We start from the raw sequence: 19629 nt of genomic DNA on the forward strand, positions 1-19629 counted from the left end.
CTGCTGGGAGCGACAGAAGACAGGCTAGAACTGGCAAGTCCAAGAACAAACACACTAGTGGTTACTAAACCCAGAAAGTGACTCAGAAGAAAGACGCAGCACCTGAAGTTTGGAAGGCGTCCCACAGCGGGTCTTGTCCTCGCTCCCGCCCAGTGCAGGGAGCGCTCCTCTGGCGTCCCCACCACATGTGCCGGCGGCCCCCACACATATTCACCGCCCCATCCAGCAGTCCACTCCACGGCCGAGCAGAGATCTTTGTTAGAAAATTCTTCCTTTGTTAGAAAATTCTCGAACTCGAATCTGCTTCCCTCCAGCTATCCTAGCACACCCCCATCCCCCAGAACATCCAGAGAAGTCTAGTCCCTCCTTTGTGATGATGTCTGAGGTCAGATGTACTTTTTCCTTGGTGTCTCTCCTCCTGGTCGACGTCAAACTGACTCCTCCTAAGACGTGCTTTCCAAGCCCAGCACCATCCACTCACTCACCATCCTCTGTTCTCTCACTGTCAACGTGCATCTTAGACACAGCCATCCCGGGCATATGCAGCTCCCAGGTCAGGGTTTGACCTCACAGAGGAAAGCAGGGCTGGGACTAGGCTCTTGCATGTGGCGCTGAAGCCTCTGATGGGCTCACATGAAGCCCGTCAGTCCCCAGATCCATTCCATAGTGACTTGCTTATACACAGCGACCATAGCCAGGCATGACCAGCGAGAAGAGTAGCCTCAAGAATGACCCAACAGGGGGTGCCTCAGTGGCTCAGTTGGTTAAGTGTCTGCTTTCTGCTTGGGTCATGATCCCAGGGTCCTGGGATTGAGTGCTGTGTCAGCCTCCCCGCTTGGTGGGGAGCCTGCTTCTCCCTCTCCCCTGCTCATGCTCTCTCTCTCTCAAATAAATAAATAAAATCTTAAAAAAAAAAAAAAAGACTGCCCCAACAGGACAGTGCTGGGGAGGACATGAAATGCTGGTTCCCGGGAACTGGAGAAAAGCTGATGTCCCATTCGGCTGCCTTAAGGAACAGGGACGGAAGCCGCCCAAATGTGGGCTGGCCTACTTGTTCGGAGGCGACACATAGCTTTCTCCAGTACACGGTGCTCACACACAAGGGAGGCCTGGAATCCATGTGGCATCCCAGGGGCATTTCCAGTGAGGATGCAAGCACTGGCTTTAAATGACTGGTTTGGGGAGCTCAAGGCCAATCTAATGAAAGGGAATGCTCACCGAACATGTAGGTATTGATACAGCCCGTGGGCCTCCATCTCCAGCCACCCACTCCCTCGTTGCTGGAAAAGACCCACCATCTGAAAAAGTGTCTCACCATAGCGCTGTGGGCAGAACCACCGAATTATGAATGAGGAGGAGCAGAGTTCCCATTTTACAGAGAGGGAAGCCAAGGGCAAATATTAGCATGCTCGCTCAAAGGGCTGGGCTCCCCCAGCGTTCCAACGATGGGACGACAGTAGAGCTCTCCCTGGGAAGTCCTGAGGGCGGACAGAGTCATGTGGTAACCATTCCCTGATAAACAAGAAACTCTTAGTGCCAGAGAAACAGCAGCACATGCAACTGTGTTCCCCCGGGACCCGGTCAGGCCTCCTCGCGTGGGAAACTGCAATGGTTCCTTAGATGAGGACTTGCTGTCCTTGGAAGCACACGCCTCCCACTCCCGTGCTCCTCTGGGACACAGCATCAGCAGGCACTCTCACGCCAAGGTGAAGTACTCCAGTCGCAGAGCCGGGGAGTGGGTGCAGTCCCAGCTCCGGCTCTGTCATTTCTAGCTGGAAAAACCTTGAGAAACGCTCAACCTTCCTAGGCTTGTTTCTTCGTCAGAAGGGGACAGTAAAACCACGTTCAAAGGACGTAGTAAAATAAGCCCTTTGAGGTACTTGGCACGAGGCCTGGCTCTCACAGAGCACGCAACCAATGTTTATCAATAACATCATCAGCAGGGGAGACCAAGAGGCAGAGAGAACAAGGGGACATCCCGAAGCAGAAGGATGCTGTGATTCGGTCAGTAGGTCCTCAGGGGCCAGCTCTGTGCTCTGCTGATCCCGCGGTTGTCAGGCAAGCACCTGCCTTCATAGGGACAGGAGCTGGGGCTCAGTCATCCGGGCATCCTCACAGCACCGAGCACGGTGTCCTGCACACAATAAGTACTTTGCAAATCTTCAGCAGTAGGAATAAAACACTGCACACTGCCCTTTCGGGCAAGCACTGGGAAAGAAAACACATTTGAGGGAGGAAATGAGGATGGAAAAGGGCCGACCTGACCAGCCGGCAGGCTGACCACATGGTGGATCTGAGCTTGGGGACCACCGAGTCTGAATTCGAACGCGACACATCAAGAAAACGGAGGTTAGTTCTGTGACTGGCTTCCCCAATCATGCCGAAATTCGAGTCTATTTCTGTCACTTTATGACAAAAATCATGTTCCCATTAGTTGTTTTTCCTGCTTCCATCCATACTTTGCAATGAACATTTTTCTTTTTAAAATCTGTTCTGTGACTAAACCTAAGGAGGGCAAAAGTGTAGTATTTCTTTCCTTGGGGAAAAGAAATCTTGGCCTGTGAATCAGGACTGAGACATTCCCTTCGAGCCCAAGCCCAACAACATGCAACAGATCTGGTCTTGATGTGGACTTTCCAGGAGAGTCCAATCCAAATATTAGAAGAGAAACGTCTGGAATGTATGAAGCTGAACCACACGAAGTTGCTCTTTTTTTAGCAGAAACTATTAGTAGTCAAGTATCAAATACCACTGATCATCAAATATCAGTAACTTCATATGGTTCCTGCTAATGCTTACAAAGAGGTTGTTATTACCTTCTGCTGGAGCAAATCCCCGAGGACAGGGACTTTCCCCCATCTTTCTTTTGTTCTTCCCACCGCCCCTGCCACAGAACACTCACTAGGTACTCAAGAGACACTTGCTGAGTGGGAAAGTAGTACTACCTCAGTTCTCTTGAATGGATACGTATGAAGCACTTTGAAGGACGTGGAGGCAGCCCAGTCCCACAAGAAGCTGGAGGGGCTTGGAGCCAGGCGGACCTGCAGGTGCCTGAACTTAGAAGCATAAAGGTATCTGTGAGAACAAAGCCTCTGTTTGCTCCCCAAGTGTGTGTGTGTGTGTGTGTGTTTTTAAAGATTTTATTTATTTATTTATTTGACAGAGAGAGATCACAAGTAGGCAGAGAGGCAGGTAGAGAGAGAGGAGGAAGCAGGCTCCCTGCTGAGCAGAAAGCCTGATGCGGTACTCGATCCCAGGAGCCTGAGATCATGACCTGAGATGAAGGCAGAGGCTTAACCCACTGAGCTCTGCTCCCCAAATGTTTAACGAGGGCCTGTTATGTGCCAAGCAATGTGCTGGGTGCTAGGGAAATGCAGTAGTGAGAAAAGAGATGGGGTCCCTGCCTTCAGGGGGCTTACTGTCTCGAAGGGGAGGCAGACATTACTCAAGGAGTAGCCCAAATACAAAGAAAACGGTAACTAAAGTAAACGTGACCAAAGGCCTGGTGCTCTGACCGCATCAGGAAGCTCCATCGGGCTTCCCTGACACACAAACACGTAAGTGGAGGTCTGAAATATCTGCAGTAGGCAGATATTAGACACTCAAAGAAAAGCAGGTAAAAAGAGAGGGATGAAGAGGTAAAGCAAAGACTTTCAGGGCAGTGAGGGGTTCTATGTGATACAGTCATGGAGGTTACATGTCATTCTACATTGGTCTAAACCCATGGGATGTGCAATACCAAGAGTGAACCCAAAAGTCAACTGTGGACTTCAGCAGATACCGATGTGTCAACGCTGGTTCAAGGACTGGAACAAATATACCTCTCTGGTGGGGACGTTGGTGGTGGGAGAGGGGCCGTGGGGCTAGAATGGGGGTACAGATAGGAGGCCTATGGAAACTCTGCATTTTCTGCCCTATTTTGCTATGAACCTAAATCTGCTCTTACATAAAATAAAGTTTATTAATGAAAAAGTTAAAGAAAGACAGACAAGCAGGACTACAGGGGAGGAGTACAGCAAACAGAAAACAACACGACCAAGGGGCCCTACCTGAATCAGAGTACAAGAGTCCAGGTCATTCTGCCTGGAATGCAGATGGCAGGGGTGGAGGCTTAGGGAGAGACCAGAGCCAGAAGAACCCAAGAATCCGTCCTTGTCTCTTTTCCTCTTTCTCAACAGACATTTAAAGCAGTGAGGAGCCCGTAACTTGAAATGAAAAAGTGACATCCTAACCTCAGTCATGGAGTGGGCCTCCCGTCCTCTCCCCAGGATGATTCTCCCCTGCTGTCATTAGCCAAGTGAGTCCAAGGATGTGAACACCCTCAAAACAGGTACTACAGGCTTCTGCTGGAGGACCCAAAGAGACAAAAGCTCCCATCCCCACCTGGGTGGAGTTGTAACAGTGTGTTCCCACCCCGTGTCAACAAGCAGCTGTTGGCAGGGTGGCTGATACCCAAAGTGCAGTTCACAGGCACCAGGCAGAACGAGGAAATAGCGCCTCAGGGATCAAAACAGTGACATGATTCAAAAATGCACAGGAGACCGCAAGGACCTGCAAACTAGAAAGCCAAGGAGAATCTGCACCACCTCAGGCAAAAAAGCCACCTGGGCTCAGGCAGATCACCTGCACACCTGCACGCACGGTCCCTGAGGCTTCCCTGGGCCACAGTGAGGCGCCAGACTTCCAGGTGTTTCACCAAGACACTGAGCCAGAGGAAGAACACACACGCCACACGCTGGGGAGGGAACAAGCCCCCCCAAACTGGGGTACAGTCTGCCAGCCGAAGCAGCTCACATGTGCTGATGGAGAACCCAGGCTGTGAAGACAAGGAACAGGACAGGGAGTTCCTTCAGGTGACACTGAGTGTCGGGGATAGCTACCTTCTCTGAGAAGTACATACGTTTCTCAAACCATGCTTGGAAAAACCACACAAATCTAAGGTTTAAAAGAAATTGGGCAAATGAGGGGGAAAAGAAACAAAAACAGAACCCCCAAAATCCACTCTGTGGGAGGCTGGGATAGAGGAAAGAGCAGAGTGGAAACCTCTTAGAGCTGTGTCTGACTCCAGACATGGGGAATTTCCTACCCTCTACAGGGATCAGTTGCAGCCTGACCCTGGCAGGAGGCTCAAGAGTGAACAGCAAAACCAAGGGCTTTGAGCAAAGGCGGAGGGACCACAGCCAGTCCTACCGGGAAAGTAGCCCCAACCAGCACAACGGAGGACATCCTAGAGATCCTGCCTCCAATCCCACCTCCCTGCACTTTCCCGATGAGTGCTCTGATGCCCAGAGCTGTCAGCTGGCCTTCATGGAGCCAGTAAGCAGCACAAGAGGCTGAGCTTGATCCCATGACGTTACTCAAAGTTGGGTCCTCCCTGCTCTGCATGGCACTGTCACTATTTCCCAAAGCACCAGGCACCAGCTAACAGTCAGGGCACGGGCTTTAAAATCAACCAGATCGGGTTCAAAGTCTGGCTCTGCCTCTTACGAACAGTAAGTTTCACGAATACTTGTGCTACTCAGTTTCCTTTCCGGTCAGCTGGGGACGGCCACCAGCACCACCAATACCCTGACGGACTGCTTGAGCCTCAGAGAGAACATGTGCAGAACACCTGGAGTGTAGATGAGGGCAGAGCAAGGGCAGCAATGATTCTGCTTCTAGGGGTCCGCAGAATTTGGATTCCTGCAGAAAGTCTTGCCAGAGTGCCCAGCAATTCCGGGGCTGTGTCTCCATTCTAGATTATAATGTTCTCACCAGCAAAGGCATCAAGTGACCCAACCCAGGCCACAGACTTTTTACTCAGCATACTTTGTTTGCTTTGAGACTGATTCATCCACCTATTTCTGGGAGGAGGACATATAATGCTTTAAAAATTTAACAGACAGTGCAAGCTCAGAGAATCAATATTCAAACAAAGTCTGCCGAAGGCTGTTCAGGATAAAGGCTGGGGGCCTAGAAGCTGAAGACAAAAGGGGAATGTGCTGGGTCCCACGCATCTTACTTCCTGTCTAACTGGAGAAAGCAGACCCTAGGACCACGTGTAGCCAGGATGCTCCCGGCCAAGCTCAAATTTACAGGTCACCTCTTTAACCAAGAACAACCACAAAGGGGTGAGTGACAACTTGGAACACAGAGCTCCTGGGCCACCCCTCCCCCATCCCCCCAGGCCAAGGGCAGGCCCAGCTCCGGGAGAACAGGAAAGCAACCCTCATTCCAGTCTGAACCACTCGTCATCACACTTCTATCTACACAATTCCAGAAGAAACAACCTAGAGTTAACTTCTAAAAAGTCCTGGGAGGGGCGCCTGGATGGCTCAGTGGGTTAAAGCCTCTGCCTTTGGCTCAAGTCGTGATCCCAGAGTCCTGGGATTGAGACCCACATCGGGATCTCTGCTCTGTGGGGAGCCTGCTTCCTCCTCTCTCTCTGCATGCCTCTCCGCCTACCTGTGATCTCTGCCAAATAAATAAATAAAATCTTAAAAAAAAAAAAAAAAAAAGAGTTGTAGAAAGTCCTGGGAGAGCAGTAAAAGCGGTAATGAGGAAATTATTATTCTGACCAAGAAAGGTTCGAGCATAGTTTCTAGGTAAACATAAGAAATTAAGAGCAGTAGTATTCCTTTATCCAACCTAGCCAGATAGAAGACTGGAAAAAATGCCTGCATTGAGGACAGAAGCCTCCCTTAACTGTGGACGCTTTTTAAATGGCCTATCACAGCAATGTGACCCGCTGCACAGCAAGGACTTGTACGGGTAGAATCCGGGTCCTTATCCTAAATGGAATCCTAACTAGAAATAGTTCCTTTCTTTTTGCTGAAAGAACAGCTTTCCAAGAAATATAAAGCAAGCCACAGAGGTGGGATTTAAGGTCAGGCATGTGAACATTCCATAGCCCTAAATCCCACAAGCTGATAACATTCTATCCCAGAAAAACCTGGGCGAGAATGAAACCAGAACAAAGAGGCTCTTGTGAGCTGCTTAAGCCTGCTATCAGCTCATCTCCAAGGGCTCAGGGTCACACTCTGCTGGGGGGTGGGATGGGGGCACAGATGGCTGTCCAGCCAGCTCTGGCCCTCATGACCCTGCTCTCCAGGCACAGCTTCCGTCATGCTCAGTCTGCAGGACTGAGTGGAAGGGCCTTTAATCTGAACCCTGCACCAATCAGCAGGCAGAAGAAAACTCGGTAAACAAAGTCCGAAATGCTTAGCTCTTAAAGAAAAAAACCAAAAACAAAAAAACTCTCAAAATCTAATTATCTTTCAAAATCTAAGTATCATTGAAACAACTGATAGCTGAGATTCGCTTCAAATAATGGAAGAGAGAACGGTGAGGAACATAAATGAAACAAGACTGGCTAGCAGTTGGTCACTGTCAAAGACAGACAACAGTCGCATGGGTTTAATTTCACTGTTCTCTCTACTTTCGTATGTTTGAGATGTTTCATTCTAAGTAAAAAAAAAAATCATTCAAAAGCAATGTGAAAATGTAGGTAAATATAAAAATTAAAAACCAGTGAAGAAAACAAAAACCACACACAGTCCTATAACCAGAGAGAATTACTGTCAACAGTTCTATTTGCTTCCAATCTTTTCCACATTCTTTCTTGTTTCCAAAATAATGTCGTCTGCCTATACTGTTTTGTGACTTACTCTCCATTCCTCTCTTACTTTATCTTGAGAATTATTCAAGTCTTTAACTGTCCTTTAAGAGTATGATTGTCACATAGTCTTTCGTCAAAAGGTAAGCCAAAATCTATTTCCAGTATTTGACTTTTGTAAGTAAGGGTGTGGTGAACCAGAGGATGACATTTCTAATATAGGTGATTCCAAGTTAAGAAAGAAATTTCTGGGGGCACCTGGATTGCTCAGTGGGTTGGGGCCTCTGCCTTTGGCTCGCGTTGTGGTTCCAGGGTCCTGGTATTGAGTCCTGCATCGGGCCCTCTGCTCAGCGGGGAGCCTGCTTCCTCCTCTCTCTCTGCCTGCTTCTCTGCCTACTTGTGATCTCTGTCTGTCAAATAAATAAATAAAATCTTTAAAGAAAGAAAGAAAGAAAGAAAGAAAGAAAGAAAGAAAGAAAGGAAGAAAGAAATTTCTGCTTATGTCCCCAAACATAATCCGACAGCATACAGGCAAAGGAATAGTAAGGAAGAAGCTGCTGGCTCCCAGATTAGATCACTGTGAGCACTTACTAACTTTCCAGGTACCTGCTATTGCCAAAGCCATGGTGGGAGGAAATGGCAACAGACACAAAACTGAAACATGGTCATGAAGTGCCTCTCAGGCAAAAATTCACAAACCAGATCCACACAAGGATTTCAAGACATCTGCCAGCATCTCTGAAAGGCTCAAGTCTTGAAATACTAAGTTTCCAAAGGCAAGGAGATTTGCAGGGGCCTGGGGTGGTACAGGAAGGCTCTGTAGGCACAGGAAAGGATCCAGCGGCTTCTCAGAGACCCCTCAGAGACCTCCCCTCCAACACTCAATCATGCCATGCCAATGACGCTAACAGAACTAAGAGAACTGACATCGCTTAGTCCTATCATTGCGTTCTTTCCTCAGAGCCTTAAAGATGATTTCTTTCCTCCAAAAAAAGAAAATCCACAAAATTCTCAGGATGGGGAGATGAGAGGGATCTTGTTTCCCTGCCCTGTTTGTCCCTGCCAAGAAGTCGATTTGGCAGAATATCTGGGAAGACAATACCTCATACCATCAGTCTGAGTGCCAGTCAAAGATGAAATTTTTCTTTCTGAAGCAAATCCGTAAGTGGCCCATTTTGTGACACATGGTAACGACTGAGAGCTGACCACGTTCTAGCTACATTCCGTCTGGCCTTCCTGGACTCCCATGAAGCAACCGGAGCCTCTGAATCAGACTGTGGGCTCTGGCCAGCAGCCGGGAAGGGTCACACTGCAGCCGTCCTGCACAGGGAGCCACAGTGAGACCTTCTCCAGAGGCGGCCCAAGGACGCAGTGAATACAACAGCGCTGCAGTGGGACCGGGAAGAGGACTGCAGGAGACCGGGGTTTCTTCCCGTTTCCTTCCCTTGACCCCTCCCTGTCTACCATCTCCGTTTTTTATTTCAGAAAGGACAACCGTGGCTCTCTTAGGATGGAGTAGAGAAAAAGTCAGGCTGTCACAACCTGAACACACACTCTCTGAGGTCAGAAACTAGGTTAAGTGGGCAACTAAGTGCTTATCACTTAGCATACGAATAGCAGCCTCTCCAAACTGAGTTCCATCCAGTCCTCTTTCCCAACCCTCCCCAAACACAGGGGTCCCAAGGATTGCCCTAAGGCTGCTGAGCCACCAAAATGCTCAAGAGCATCATCATTTACACGTGCTCTATGATGACTACTACTGAAAAATTATAAAAGTATGTGCAGGGATAGCAAATTCACAAGTGATTTTTTTTTTTAATCTTTTGTTGTTGTTACAGAGTTGTTTTGACTGTAGAAAATTAGCTTAAGAAAAGGTTATTACCTAACAAGACTTGGGGAGGGTAGGGAGAAAAAGGAGCTCATGCATTGCTGGTGGGAATAGAAATTGGTGTAGTCACTGGAAAATCAGAGGGAGGTTCCTCAAAAAATTAAAAACATTAATACCATATGATCCAGTAATTCCACCACTGGGTATTTACACAAAGAAAATGAAAACAGATGAAAATATCTGTGTACCCCCCATGTTTTACTCCAGCATTATTTACAATAGCCTAGACATGGGAAAAACTGAAGTGCCCATCAGCAGACAAATATTTAGATACACACACACACACACACTGGAGTGTTACTCAGCTATAAAAAAAGAATGAGATCTTGCCATTTGTGACAACAGGGATGGACCTAGAGGGTATTACACCAAGTAAAATATGTCAGAGAAAGACAAATTACCATATGATTTTACTTATATAGAATCTAAAAAACGAAATAAACACACAAACAAAAAGCAGAAAATAGACCCATAAATACAGAGAACAAACTAATGATTGCCAGAGGAGTGGGCAGTTGGGGGCAGGAGGGAATGGCCAAAAAGGTGCAGAGGAGAGGGAGATACAGGCTTCCAGTTCTGGAAAGAATAACCTCCGGATAAAAGTTCCGGCGTAGGGAATGAAGTCAGTGGTGCTATTACAGTGCTGTATGGTGGAGGACGGTAGCCGCCCTGTGATGAGCACAACGACACAATGCACACACTTACGAGCCACTATGTTGTACACCTGAAACTAAAGTAACACCATGTGCCAACTCTACTCCAATTTAAAAAAAAAAAAAAAAGTTATTACCAACATTCCATTTATATATTTCACTGAGATTGGAACCTCTCAAAGCATGAGTTCATTTCTGACCTAAGTCCATGTCCTCCCTCTGGATTCATATATCACAGAAAAAGCTGGTGGCGAAAAACAAACAAACAGAAAGGCAACCTAAGACGACATGCAATTCTCCTCTTCAGCGGATTCCCTCACACAGCGATCTTTAAGATTTACCAAAACTGGGCCAGAAGGCTCAACAAGCTTCTATGCACAGGGCTTGAACTTTACCTTTTTCCCCTGAAAAGAAGCAGAAGAGCTAAAATATAAACACAGAGCAGCTGTCTTCTGGCAAAGACAGCACCCCATTGCGCAGAGCCACACCCTGACACCGAGACATGCACCAACCCTGCCCCATCCCTGAGCCCCAGCCGACGGAACTGCTCCGCATCTCCCCACGGGCCCCTGAGCTCACCCTCTGATGGAAGAATGGACAGGAACCACAGGCTGGGGTGGCTCCAAATCTGCCAACCTCCTGCTGGCAGTGCCAACACCCGCCCACACGTAGCGATGGCACCAGCAAGAAAAGTTACCTTGCAGACAGCTGCCTGGAGAACGGCGTCAAAGCCCCCCTCGGGCGCGTCGCGGTTCCGGGATACCCGCTGTTTGCGGACTTCCTCGTTGAAGCTGTCCACTCTGTCTGTAAGAGGCAGCAGATGGCGGAACCCAAAGGATGGGACGCAGTTTGGGAATAACTTGTAACTGGAGAGAAAGAAAAGGAGAGTCACTTTCTAGCGCTGTAAGTAAATCCCGAAGGACCAAGCACTCTGTGTTCACGGAGCGCCTCGAGCAGCCCTAGTCAGTATTCCCCGCTCCTACGGTGTGCCCCCGGGACAGGCAGCATGGAGTGGACAAAGAGAAACAACATGGTTCTTGCTCTACAAACATCAAGGCCTAAGCTACAGGCAAGTCGGCATATCCAGGTTGCTCAGGGAACGGAATGGAAAAACGGTTCGAAAAAAGTAGAAATAATCATGGTTACTCCACATGGGGGAGCCCTGCCGCGGGCCTTGAAAGATGCAGGGGACCCATGGCACAGGCATCATGGCCCAGGCAGCACAGCAAGGAAGGCTCTTCTGGGCCAGGGATGGTGGGCAAAGCCAAGTGAGAGCAGCCTGAATGGGGGTCTGCTTTGAAGCCAGCTTCCCACATCCCCTCTGCTGCCGCCGTGTGCCAAAACATCGCAGAACCCCTTTGTGCCGACCCACGCAGAGACACCATGACATCCCGGTGCATGAGCACGTCAATGGAACAGGAGTGAATGCATTCTTTCCGCTACTGCACGTGTTGGTAAATAGTGCAGTGATAAACGATCAGCTCTCCTAAATGCAGCAGAAATCCTTCAGAAACAAACCATCTGCAAATGGAAGGTTAGCTCTGGCAGCTGGGGAAGAGGCAAGCACGGCATCTCGATGGCAGGTGGGCACTGCCTCTTTCTCCCACAAGACTGGACAGTCTCATCTGCAGTCTGCAGTAGAGATCCCCATGTTAGGAGTTAGCTGGACGGTGAGGGGGTCAGGGCTGGGGTCCCCAAGCAAAGATGGAGTCAGGACAGCTACAGTGAAACAGCACTGATGTCCTGTTTGGCAGCTTTGACAGGACTGCATGGACATTCTACTCTGCAGCCTTTGCAGAAATGACTTCTGCAAACCGTTCTAAAATAAGATAGCTAACCACAACAGCATGTGTCAATATCACGGGCAAGGGGCAGTTAAGACATAAGCCCCCAGATGTCAGCATAAAAAGGACCATCAGCATGTGGACATTAACAGGTAGACAGAAATGTGCCCGAAGCCCTGACTGGCATGACTCAGCACACTCTGAATGCTTAAGAAAGTTCTGCAAAAGACCTCCTAAAAACCCTCAAACTCAGCAACTCCGAGGGTCCCCCTCCCTCTCTGGGAGCTTTGTACTTTTGCTCAGTAAACTTGGCTTGGCTGCCCACCACTCTTTGGTCTGCCACGTCATTCTGTGAATTGGCGTGACCAAGAACTGTGGGCACTAAGGGGACAGAAAATCCTGTAGCACCAAGTGGCCCCATACCTGGAGGAAGTGAGATCCCATATCTCCCTGACATAAGAAGGGAGGCCTTACGCTGTTTCACAAATGGATTCTCTAGGGGAGAGGCGGGAGGGGAGAGGGTCCTGGGCACAGAGCAGCACACATGCCAGAGCCCTGTGGCAGGAGAAAACATGGGGAGCCCAAGCACTGCGAGGCCGGGAAAGTGCAGGGCAGGAAATGAGGGTGAGGCTAGGCCAAGGGGAGGCTGGGAAGGCAGACTGAAAGAGACCAGGCAGGTGTGTGGCCTCTCTCAGAATAAAAGACAAAAAAAAAAAACTACTAATGGAGAGGCATGGTGGGAAGGCTTTATAATCCAATTTAAGCTGTGTGCATGGGAAGGGAAACAGGCCTAGCAACTATTAGGGGATCCTGCCTGACGGCCGCCAAGCAGCAACAGCCAGGGCAGGTCTGGACAGGCTCCCTTTCTCCAAGTGAGAGGCAACCTGTAGCTTTCTAAGAGACCATTCCATTCTCCCGTGGGACCTGCAGTGCCTGCTCTGTCCACCAGGCCACAACAAATCGGCCCTGGACAGAGTGGACCCCACTGCCAAAATGGCCTTGGCGCTCTCCGGATGGAGGGTGGGAGTTGCCCGCTTCCCTACATCTGCCTCCCCTTTGTTTCACTCCCTCCCTCTTCTTCCCTTTACCTAAGCCTTGCGCTTTCTAGAACCCAGGCCACTCAAACATTTTATCCCCATTTCATTCTGCCACGAAGGAAAGGTCATGGAAATGATATTCCCGGCTGGAAGGAAAGGAGTAGAGGTCCCATCAGCAGTTATTACAACTGGACAAATGGACAGATGCAGGGGGAAGTATATATACACCCACTCCCTTCCTCCAAGCCACTACACCTCTCTGTGTGGTTCTGGTGCACAATTGGGAGTTCAGGTGCGTGTGCGTGCATGCGTGTGTGTGCGTGTGTGTGTGTGCCGGCTGGGTTCATCAAGTAGGTTGAGGAAAGGGAGGGAGGAGCAGGGCATTAACTGTCGTTCAGCGAGAAAGCCAGAGAAGCTGTGGAAAGCTCACCAAAGTGAGCCTGGCATTTTTTTACCCTTTCCCTTTCATTCCCACTAGCAACGTTAAGTATATCTATCTTTACCTGGAGAATGACTGTTAAATAATCGGGAACTAGACGATGTGTTTGCCAGAGAGAAGTCTTCATGGCAGAGAAATTACTATCATCAAATCAGTCACCTCTTTATGAGAGAAAACAGCTTTGTCCCACTGAATGTCTCACAGTCACTAAAACACAATGTCCTCTGTGACTGGTTATTTAATTTAACCCCTGGAAGGCCTGAGTGAACTGAAGGTCTGGGTGTTTGGGGGCCTAATGCTGAGAAACATTCCAACCCGCACCTTGTGTCTGCCCAGAGAGCCCTGTTTAGGGCCATGTATAGGGAGTTACTAAATTAAGAATCATGAAGCAACTAGGTAAATAAAGTACGTAGGCTTAAGTTGCCTGAGGGGAGCACATATATATGAAAACAGATTGCAATTTAAAGACACTAGATCCAGGCAAATCCAGAAAATCATCCAAAGCTTCAGGACAACATTATGGGTTAAGCTGACGTGGAAAGAGCTCCCCTCTTACTGTAAATATTTAGAACTGCTGGATAACATAAAATTTGTCAAACTGTCAACACATAAACGTTAATATGGAAGCTTAGCAGGGAAATCCCAGGTACCAGAAATGAAGGGGAAAAAATCGTTCGACAAATAAGCATGCTTAGGAGATGATAGGTGGGCCTGGGCGAGAGCTCAGGCTGAGGAGAACCCGGATGTGTCAGGACCGCCCGGGGGGAGGTCCTAAGGGCTGGGGGTGGGAGTCAAACAGGGACAGATGAAGCCTGGGAACCGGGCTCTCCACAGAACGCTGAGCGCCACAAAAGAGCTGCTCTGTCACCAAAATCAAAGACAAAATTTCCAGCCGTTGGCCTGGGAAAGAAGCAAGGAAGAGCCACTCCAGGCCCAGAGCGAGATGAATCACCCATAAAAATTGTTCACTACAGACCCGAGCAAGTCAGAAGTCACTGTTTTTATGGTGAAGGAATGTCCAACTGAGACGAACAGGAAAACTTGTCCCATGGAGACCCAGAGGATCCCGGCAGCAGCAGGCAGACACCCGACCCACAAGGATGCAGACGCACCAGCCGGCACACCTGGGGCAGAGATGCTCGCGTGGAAAACCAGCATGGGCGAAGAAGCTGATGGCGAGGTTCTGGACCCCACAAGAAACAAGCCACCGGGAAGGAAGGTCCACAAACGCAACAAACAGGAAGAGCTGCTGTTCTAGAAACGGGGGCAACAGAATGATCTGAAGCACGGTAAGACGAGGTACTTCAGACAGCAAAGGAGAGGAGAGAATAGATACCAAAAGCTAAAACAGGGTATTATTAGAAGGAAAAAGAGTCAGAAGGCTCGGGGAGGAGGGGGGACCCAGTGTCAAAAACAGAAGTTTGGAATAGAACCAACTAAAAAATATAGTCAGTGAAATAAAAAACGAATCATCAATGTATGGATGAAGCAATTGAAGAACAAAATGGTAAACTGGAAGAAATGTCCTATTCTGGAAATTAGTGTTAGAAAATGAAGGGGGGGGGGTGTCCAAGAGGAAATGTCTACAAATAGTCAAGAGTAAAAACATGTATTCTCAGGCTAAACACGCAGACCAGATTCTGAGCAATGTAAAGAAAAGTCAGTTCAATCTAGACACACTGAAATGCGCATCATTACAGAACAGGAAAAACATAGGAAGATATTAAAAGCCACCAGAGAGAAGGCAAACCATCAGACGGACAGCAGACTTCTCATTGGCCACAAGATATGCCAGAAGACAATGAAATCATCCCATTATGGTGGGGAAGGAAGACTCTGAGCCCTTGGAAGAAATACAGGAAGGGTAAGAAAAAACATAAATGATGAAGGATGAAATGCGTTATCTCAGTTGTGCAGATTTTCACATGTATATTTCTGCGTGTGTGTGTGTGTGTGGCGAGAACATTTAAGATCTACTCTCTTAACTTCCAAGTATACAAGTATGTGTTCCAAGTCTAGTATCGTCAACGATCGGAACTGTGCTCTACATTTCATCCCCAGAACAAATTCATCTTTTAACTGGAAGTCTGTATGTTTCGACCAAAGTCTCCCTGCTTCCTCCACGTCCCAGCCCCCAGCAACCTCCAGTCAACTGTTTCTATGAATTTGGCTTTTCTGGATTCCACATATAAATGTGACATGACATGTATTTCTTTTCTTTTTTAAAAGATGTATTTTTAGAGAGAGAGAGAGAGCACGCAAACAAGTTCAGAGTGGGGAAGGGAAGAGGGAGCAAGAGTCTTAAGCAGACTCCCCACGAAGCCCAACGCAGGCCTCGGTCCCACAACCCCAGAATCACAACCTGAGCAGAAACCAAGAGTCAGATGTTCAACCCACTGCACCTCCAGGAACCCTGAGACATGACACATATTTCAGCAACAGCCTGATACCCCTGGCAAAAGAAAGTATGTTGGGGACCAGAGATGACATACTGCATTCATCTTCAAATCCTGTATCAGTGAACATGACATGATTTTTCCCAGTGACACTCTTCCTGGTTACTCAGAATAGCAATTAAACAGTTCTTTAATCTGATTACATTATACTATGTCTTCTTTTCTTATTATGGCAGCCCTGGTACGACTTACTTCAGTTCTAGCGTTTCTAGCACATTCTAAGATGGGAAGGGACGCGTCCAGGACTTTGATCTTTTGGCAGAAATGTCTGGAGCAGGAGGAAGGAAAAACCTCAGAAAAGCCCCGTGAAAATTTGGCTCTCTTGTCGTTGAGGTGTCCCACAGAGGCGGTAAGTCCCTCCCTCCTGACTCTATCCTCCCAAAACTTCCTGGGGGCTGCTGCTGTTCTCCTTCCCATAGGGGAGAGAAACCCAACTGAAGGTGCCACTGGAGCCCGAGAAGAGCCCCGTGACCTTCCTCCGCACACTAGCTGAAGGAAAAGCACAGGCAAGGATCACAGACAGTGTGCCCCAAGCCAGGGATGAAAGCAAACCAGGGAGGTTAGCCAGCTGGGACACGAGGTAGTGTTAGGACAGTAGTGGCCAAGCATGGGGTTCAAGCCCGGCACAACCAGACCTCCCCATTGTTCTAGAAAACCTGCAAATCCTGGTTCTTCTTCTTCTTTTGTTTTTTGTTTTTGTTTTTAAGATTTTATTTATCTGGGAGAGTGTGAGTGGGGAGGAGGAGCAGAAGGAGAGGTAAGCACGCAGGACTCAATGTGGGGCTGGATCCCGCTGCCCCAAGATCAGGACCTGAGCTGAAGTCAAGAGTCAGACGCTCAACCGACTGAGCCACCCAGGTGCCCCAATCCTGGTTATTCTTGGTTAGATCTTCTATCTCTTTAAATGTTGGTAACTAATTCACAGTGCCATTGAAACTCAGAAAGGCAAACAAAGCACACACAGGCTGGAACAGCCACCTCGCGCTGTTCTCCCACAAGCAGCGGGAATCTCTGAGACCTGGGACCCCACCGTGGTCCACTCCCTGGCCGTGAGAAGATCAATCTCAGCCTGTCTCACTTAGCCACAGAGTGACTCCCCGATGTGGTGCGCAGCTTGGAGAAGAGAGATTTGCCCAACCGGGCCCTGATGTTTCCTTCAAAACTCCCATTCTTCACTAGGTTTCCTGTCTTGCAGTCTTTCAGTGTGCCTGTGCTCACTGTGAAGACCTTCACTGTCCACAGCTGGTTCTGCCTTCTAGGCCCAGAGTGGGGCTCTGGAAAAGCAGCATGTAACAACCTAGAATATTCGAATGCTGAGTTCCCAGAGCCATTCCCTCATCCTCTCCAGGCTTCCAATGTAGCGTATCTCACAGTGAACGGAGGGTGCTGGGAAAATGACTGTGGAGACACCCCCGTCTGTCTGCAGACAGGGCACACTCAGAGGGCAAGGGTGAAAAAGAAGTAGACAGCATCACTATTCTTGATGAATTAGAAAAAGAGTTTTTTTTTTTTTTTTTTTAAGATTTTATTTATTTGGCAGAGAGAGAGAGCGCACAAGTAGGGGGAGCAGTAGGTAGAGGGAGAAACAGACTCCTTGGTGAGTAGGGAGCCCAATATGGGGCTCTCTCCCAGGACCCTTGGATCATGACCTGAGCTGAAGGCAGACGTTTAAAGGACCGAGCCCCCTAGGCGCCCTGAAAAAAGTTTTGGTTAAGATGCTGTTGCACCTGGTCAGCAGCAAAGCTCCAACCAGAGGACATCTGGCATTGAGACTCGGCTGAAGGGGCCTTGGAGTCAGGACCAGACTAACAACACCAGCAGTCACCCGTGGCCAGGAGGAAGCTAAACCCAGCAAATGATGACACGTAGGCCTCTTCACAGCTAAGGAACTTAGATTCACTTTTGTATTTAAACCTTTTTCTTATTCATTGATTTTCCCACCCCTGTGTCAGTTCCCAAGCCCTAAGGGAAGATTGAAGGGAGCTTCAAGGAGAGTGCACGGACGGTCCAGGAAGATGAAGGAGAACATATATTACCAGCATGACCACCACCGCGGGCCGACCACCCAGCCCACGGCAGGGCTGGGAGCTGCTGAGGCTGCTGAAGATAAGCTGGGGAATTGGGCAGGTTCAGGGGACAGCTCCCATCCTCCCTGGGGCAGCCAAGTAACCCAAGGATGGAAAATGCCACCTTAAGGCAGAAAGGCCTGGATCCAAGTCCCTGCATGAAGGAGAGCCATCAGGGAAAGCAGCTCAACCCTCACCAGACTTGATACAAGCAAGAAATAAGCCCGGATGGTGCTGAGTCATGGGGATGCGGGGACTGTGTGTCACAGTAGCATCGCCCAACACTGCCCTCGGGCAAGTTCCTTGAGGGTCTGGTAGTCTGGGAATGGGTATTGGCCTTTGGACTGGATTCAGGAGGAGCTTCTGTGCCGTTGTGTGACTTGGATGGGCAAAAGCAAGCACGGTGTCACGGGGACTGCAGACTCTGAAACAGTCTGACTTCACTCACGCTCCAAGTACCCCCTTACTAGTGGTGTAATCTCGGGTCAGCTATTTATTCCAAGTGTCCGTGTCCTCATCTGCGAAGCACGGCTCACATCTACCAGAGGGACCTCAAGAGACTGTCACAAGATTTAAATGAGATGATCCATACGGTGCAAAGCACTTTGTGCAGTGCCTGACACTTGGTAAGAACCTAAGTCTTCGCCGTTTCTTGTCTAGTAACGACTCTGGGGCCTCACAACCCAAAGCCTGACTCAAATTGAATGTGGGGATGAGAAAGAGCTGGAAGTTACCACTCGTTGTCACAGACCACATAATCCTGACATTTCAAGGGAACCGTTACAAAACTAGAAATAAACCAACCTAGAGGTTGCCTTAGGGGAGCTGGAGGCTGTGACCCCCCCACCCCCTCCACCCCCCAGCACAAGTACACGACGGAGGAGTCCTGGTCACCAGTCCTGCTTCCTCTTTTTTTTTCTTTAAAAGATTTTATTTATTTATTTATTTGGCAGAGAGAGAGAGATCACAAGTAGACAGAGAGGCAGGCAGAGAGAGAGAGGGAAGCAGGCTCCCCGCTGAGCAGAGAGCCCGATGCAGGACTAGATCCCAGGACCCTGAGATCATGACCTGAGCCGAAGGGAGCGGCTTAACCCACTGAGCCATCCAGGCACCCTCTGCTTTCTCTTCTTCCTGGGCACAACCAACCTAGCTTCCAGCCTCCTTGTTAGAACTCCCTTCTATCTGATAAGATACAGGTGCAAATGCAGTGAAAGCCACTCAGCCCTGGCCCATAAGCTCCACCTCTGAGCAATCGTCCAGACACAGGGACCTTCAAAATCACATGTGGAAGATGAAGAAGTACAGGCACACGGAGCCTGGGTCCCTGAGACCCTGCTTGGAAGAGAGGTGTCCACTGATCAGGAGACCCATTTTTAGGTGGGCAGGAAATAAACTTCTTCTTCTTCTTCTTCTTTTTTTTTTTTTACTATTTTATTTATTTGACAGAGAGAGCACAAGTGTGCACAAGAGGGGGAGCTACACAGGGAGAAGAAGAGGACTCCCCACTGAGCAGGGAGCCTGATGTGAGGCTCAACCTGAGATCATGACCTGAGCCAAAGGCAGCCGCTTAACCAACTGAGCCACCCAGGCGCCCCAGGAGATAAACTTCTACCATGACATACTTTTGGGTTTGTTTGTTGTGGCAGTTAGAAATTCCTGCTCTTAGATAACCTGTCAAATATGTTCTAGTTAGAGTACCTGACTTACAATTG

At 48.9% G+C, this 19629-nt stretch overlaps 1 protein-coding gene across 1 annotated transcript in view; it reads right to left on the minus strand.

Moving 5' to 3' along the window:
• The window catches only part of ITGB5 (integrin subunit beta 5), a 112856-nt gene that overhangs the window by 58280 nt on the left and 34947 nt on the right, over window positions 1-19629 (minus strand). The window contains exon 5 of the mRNA XM_032335703.1: window positions 10833-11001. Within this exon, the coding sequence (XP_032191594.1) occupies window positions 10833-11001 (169 nt within the window). The remainder of the gene's footprint in view (window positions 1-10832; window positions 11002-19629) is intronic.

The sequence above is a fragment of the Mustela erminea genome, chromosome 1 (genome assembly GCF_009829155.1).
Source record: "Mustela erminea isolate mMusErm1 chromosome 1, mMusErm1.Pri, whole genome shotgun sequence".
Classification (NCBI taxonomy): Eukaryota; Metazoa; Chordata; class Mammalia; order Carnivora; family Mustelidae; genus Mustela; species Mustela erminea.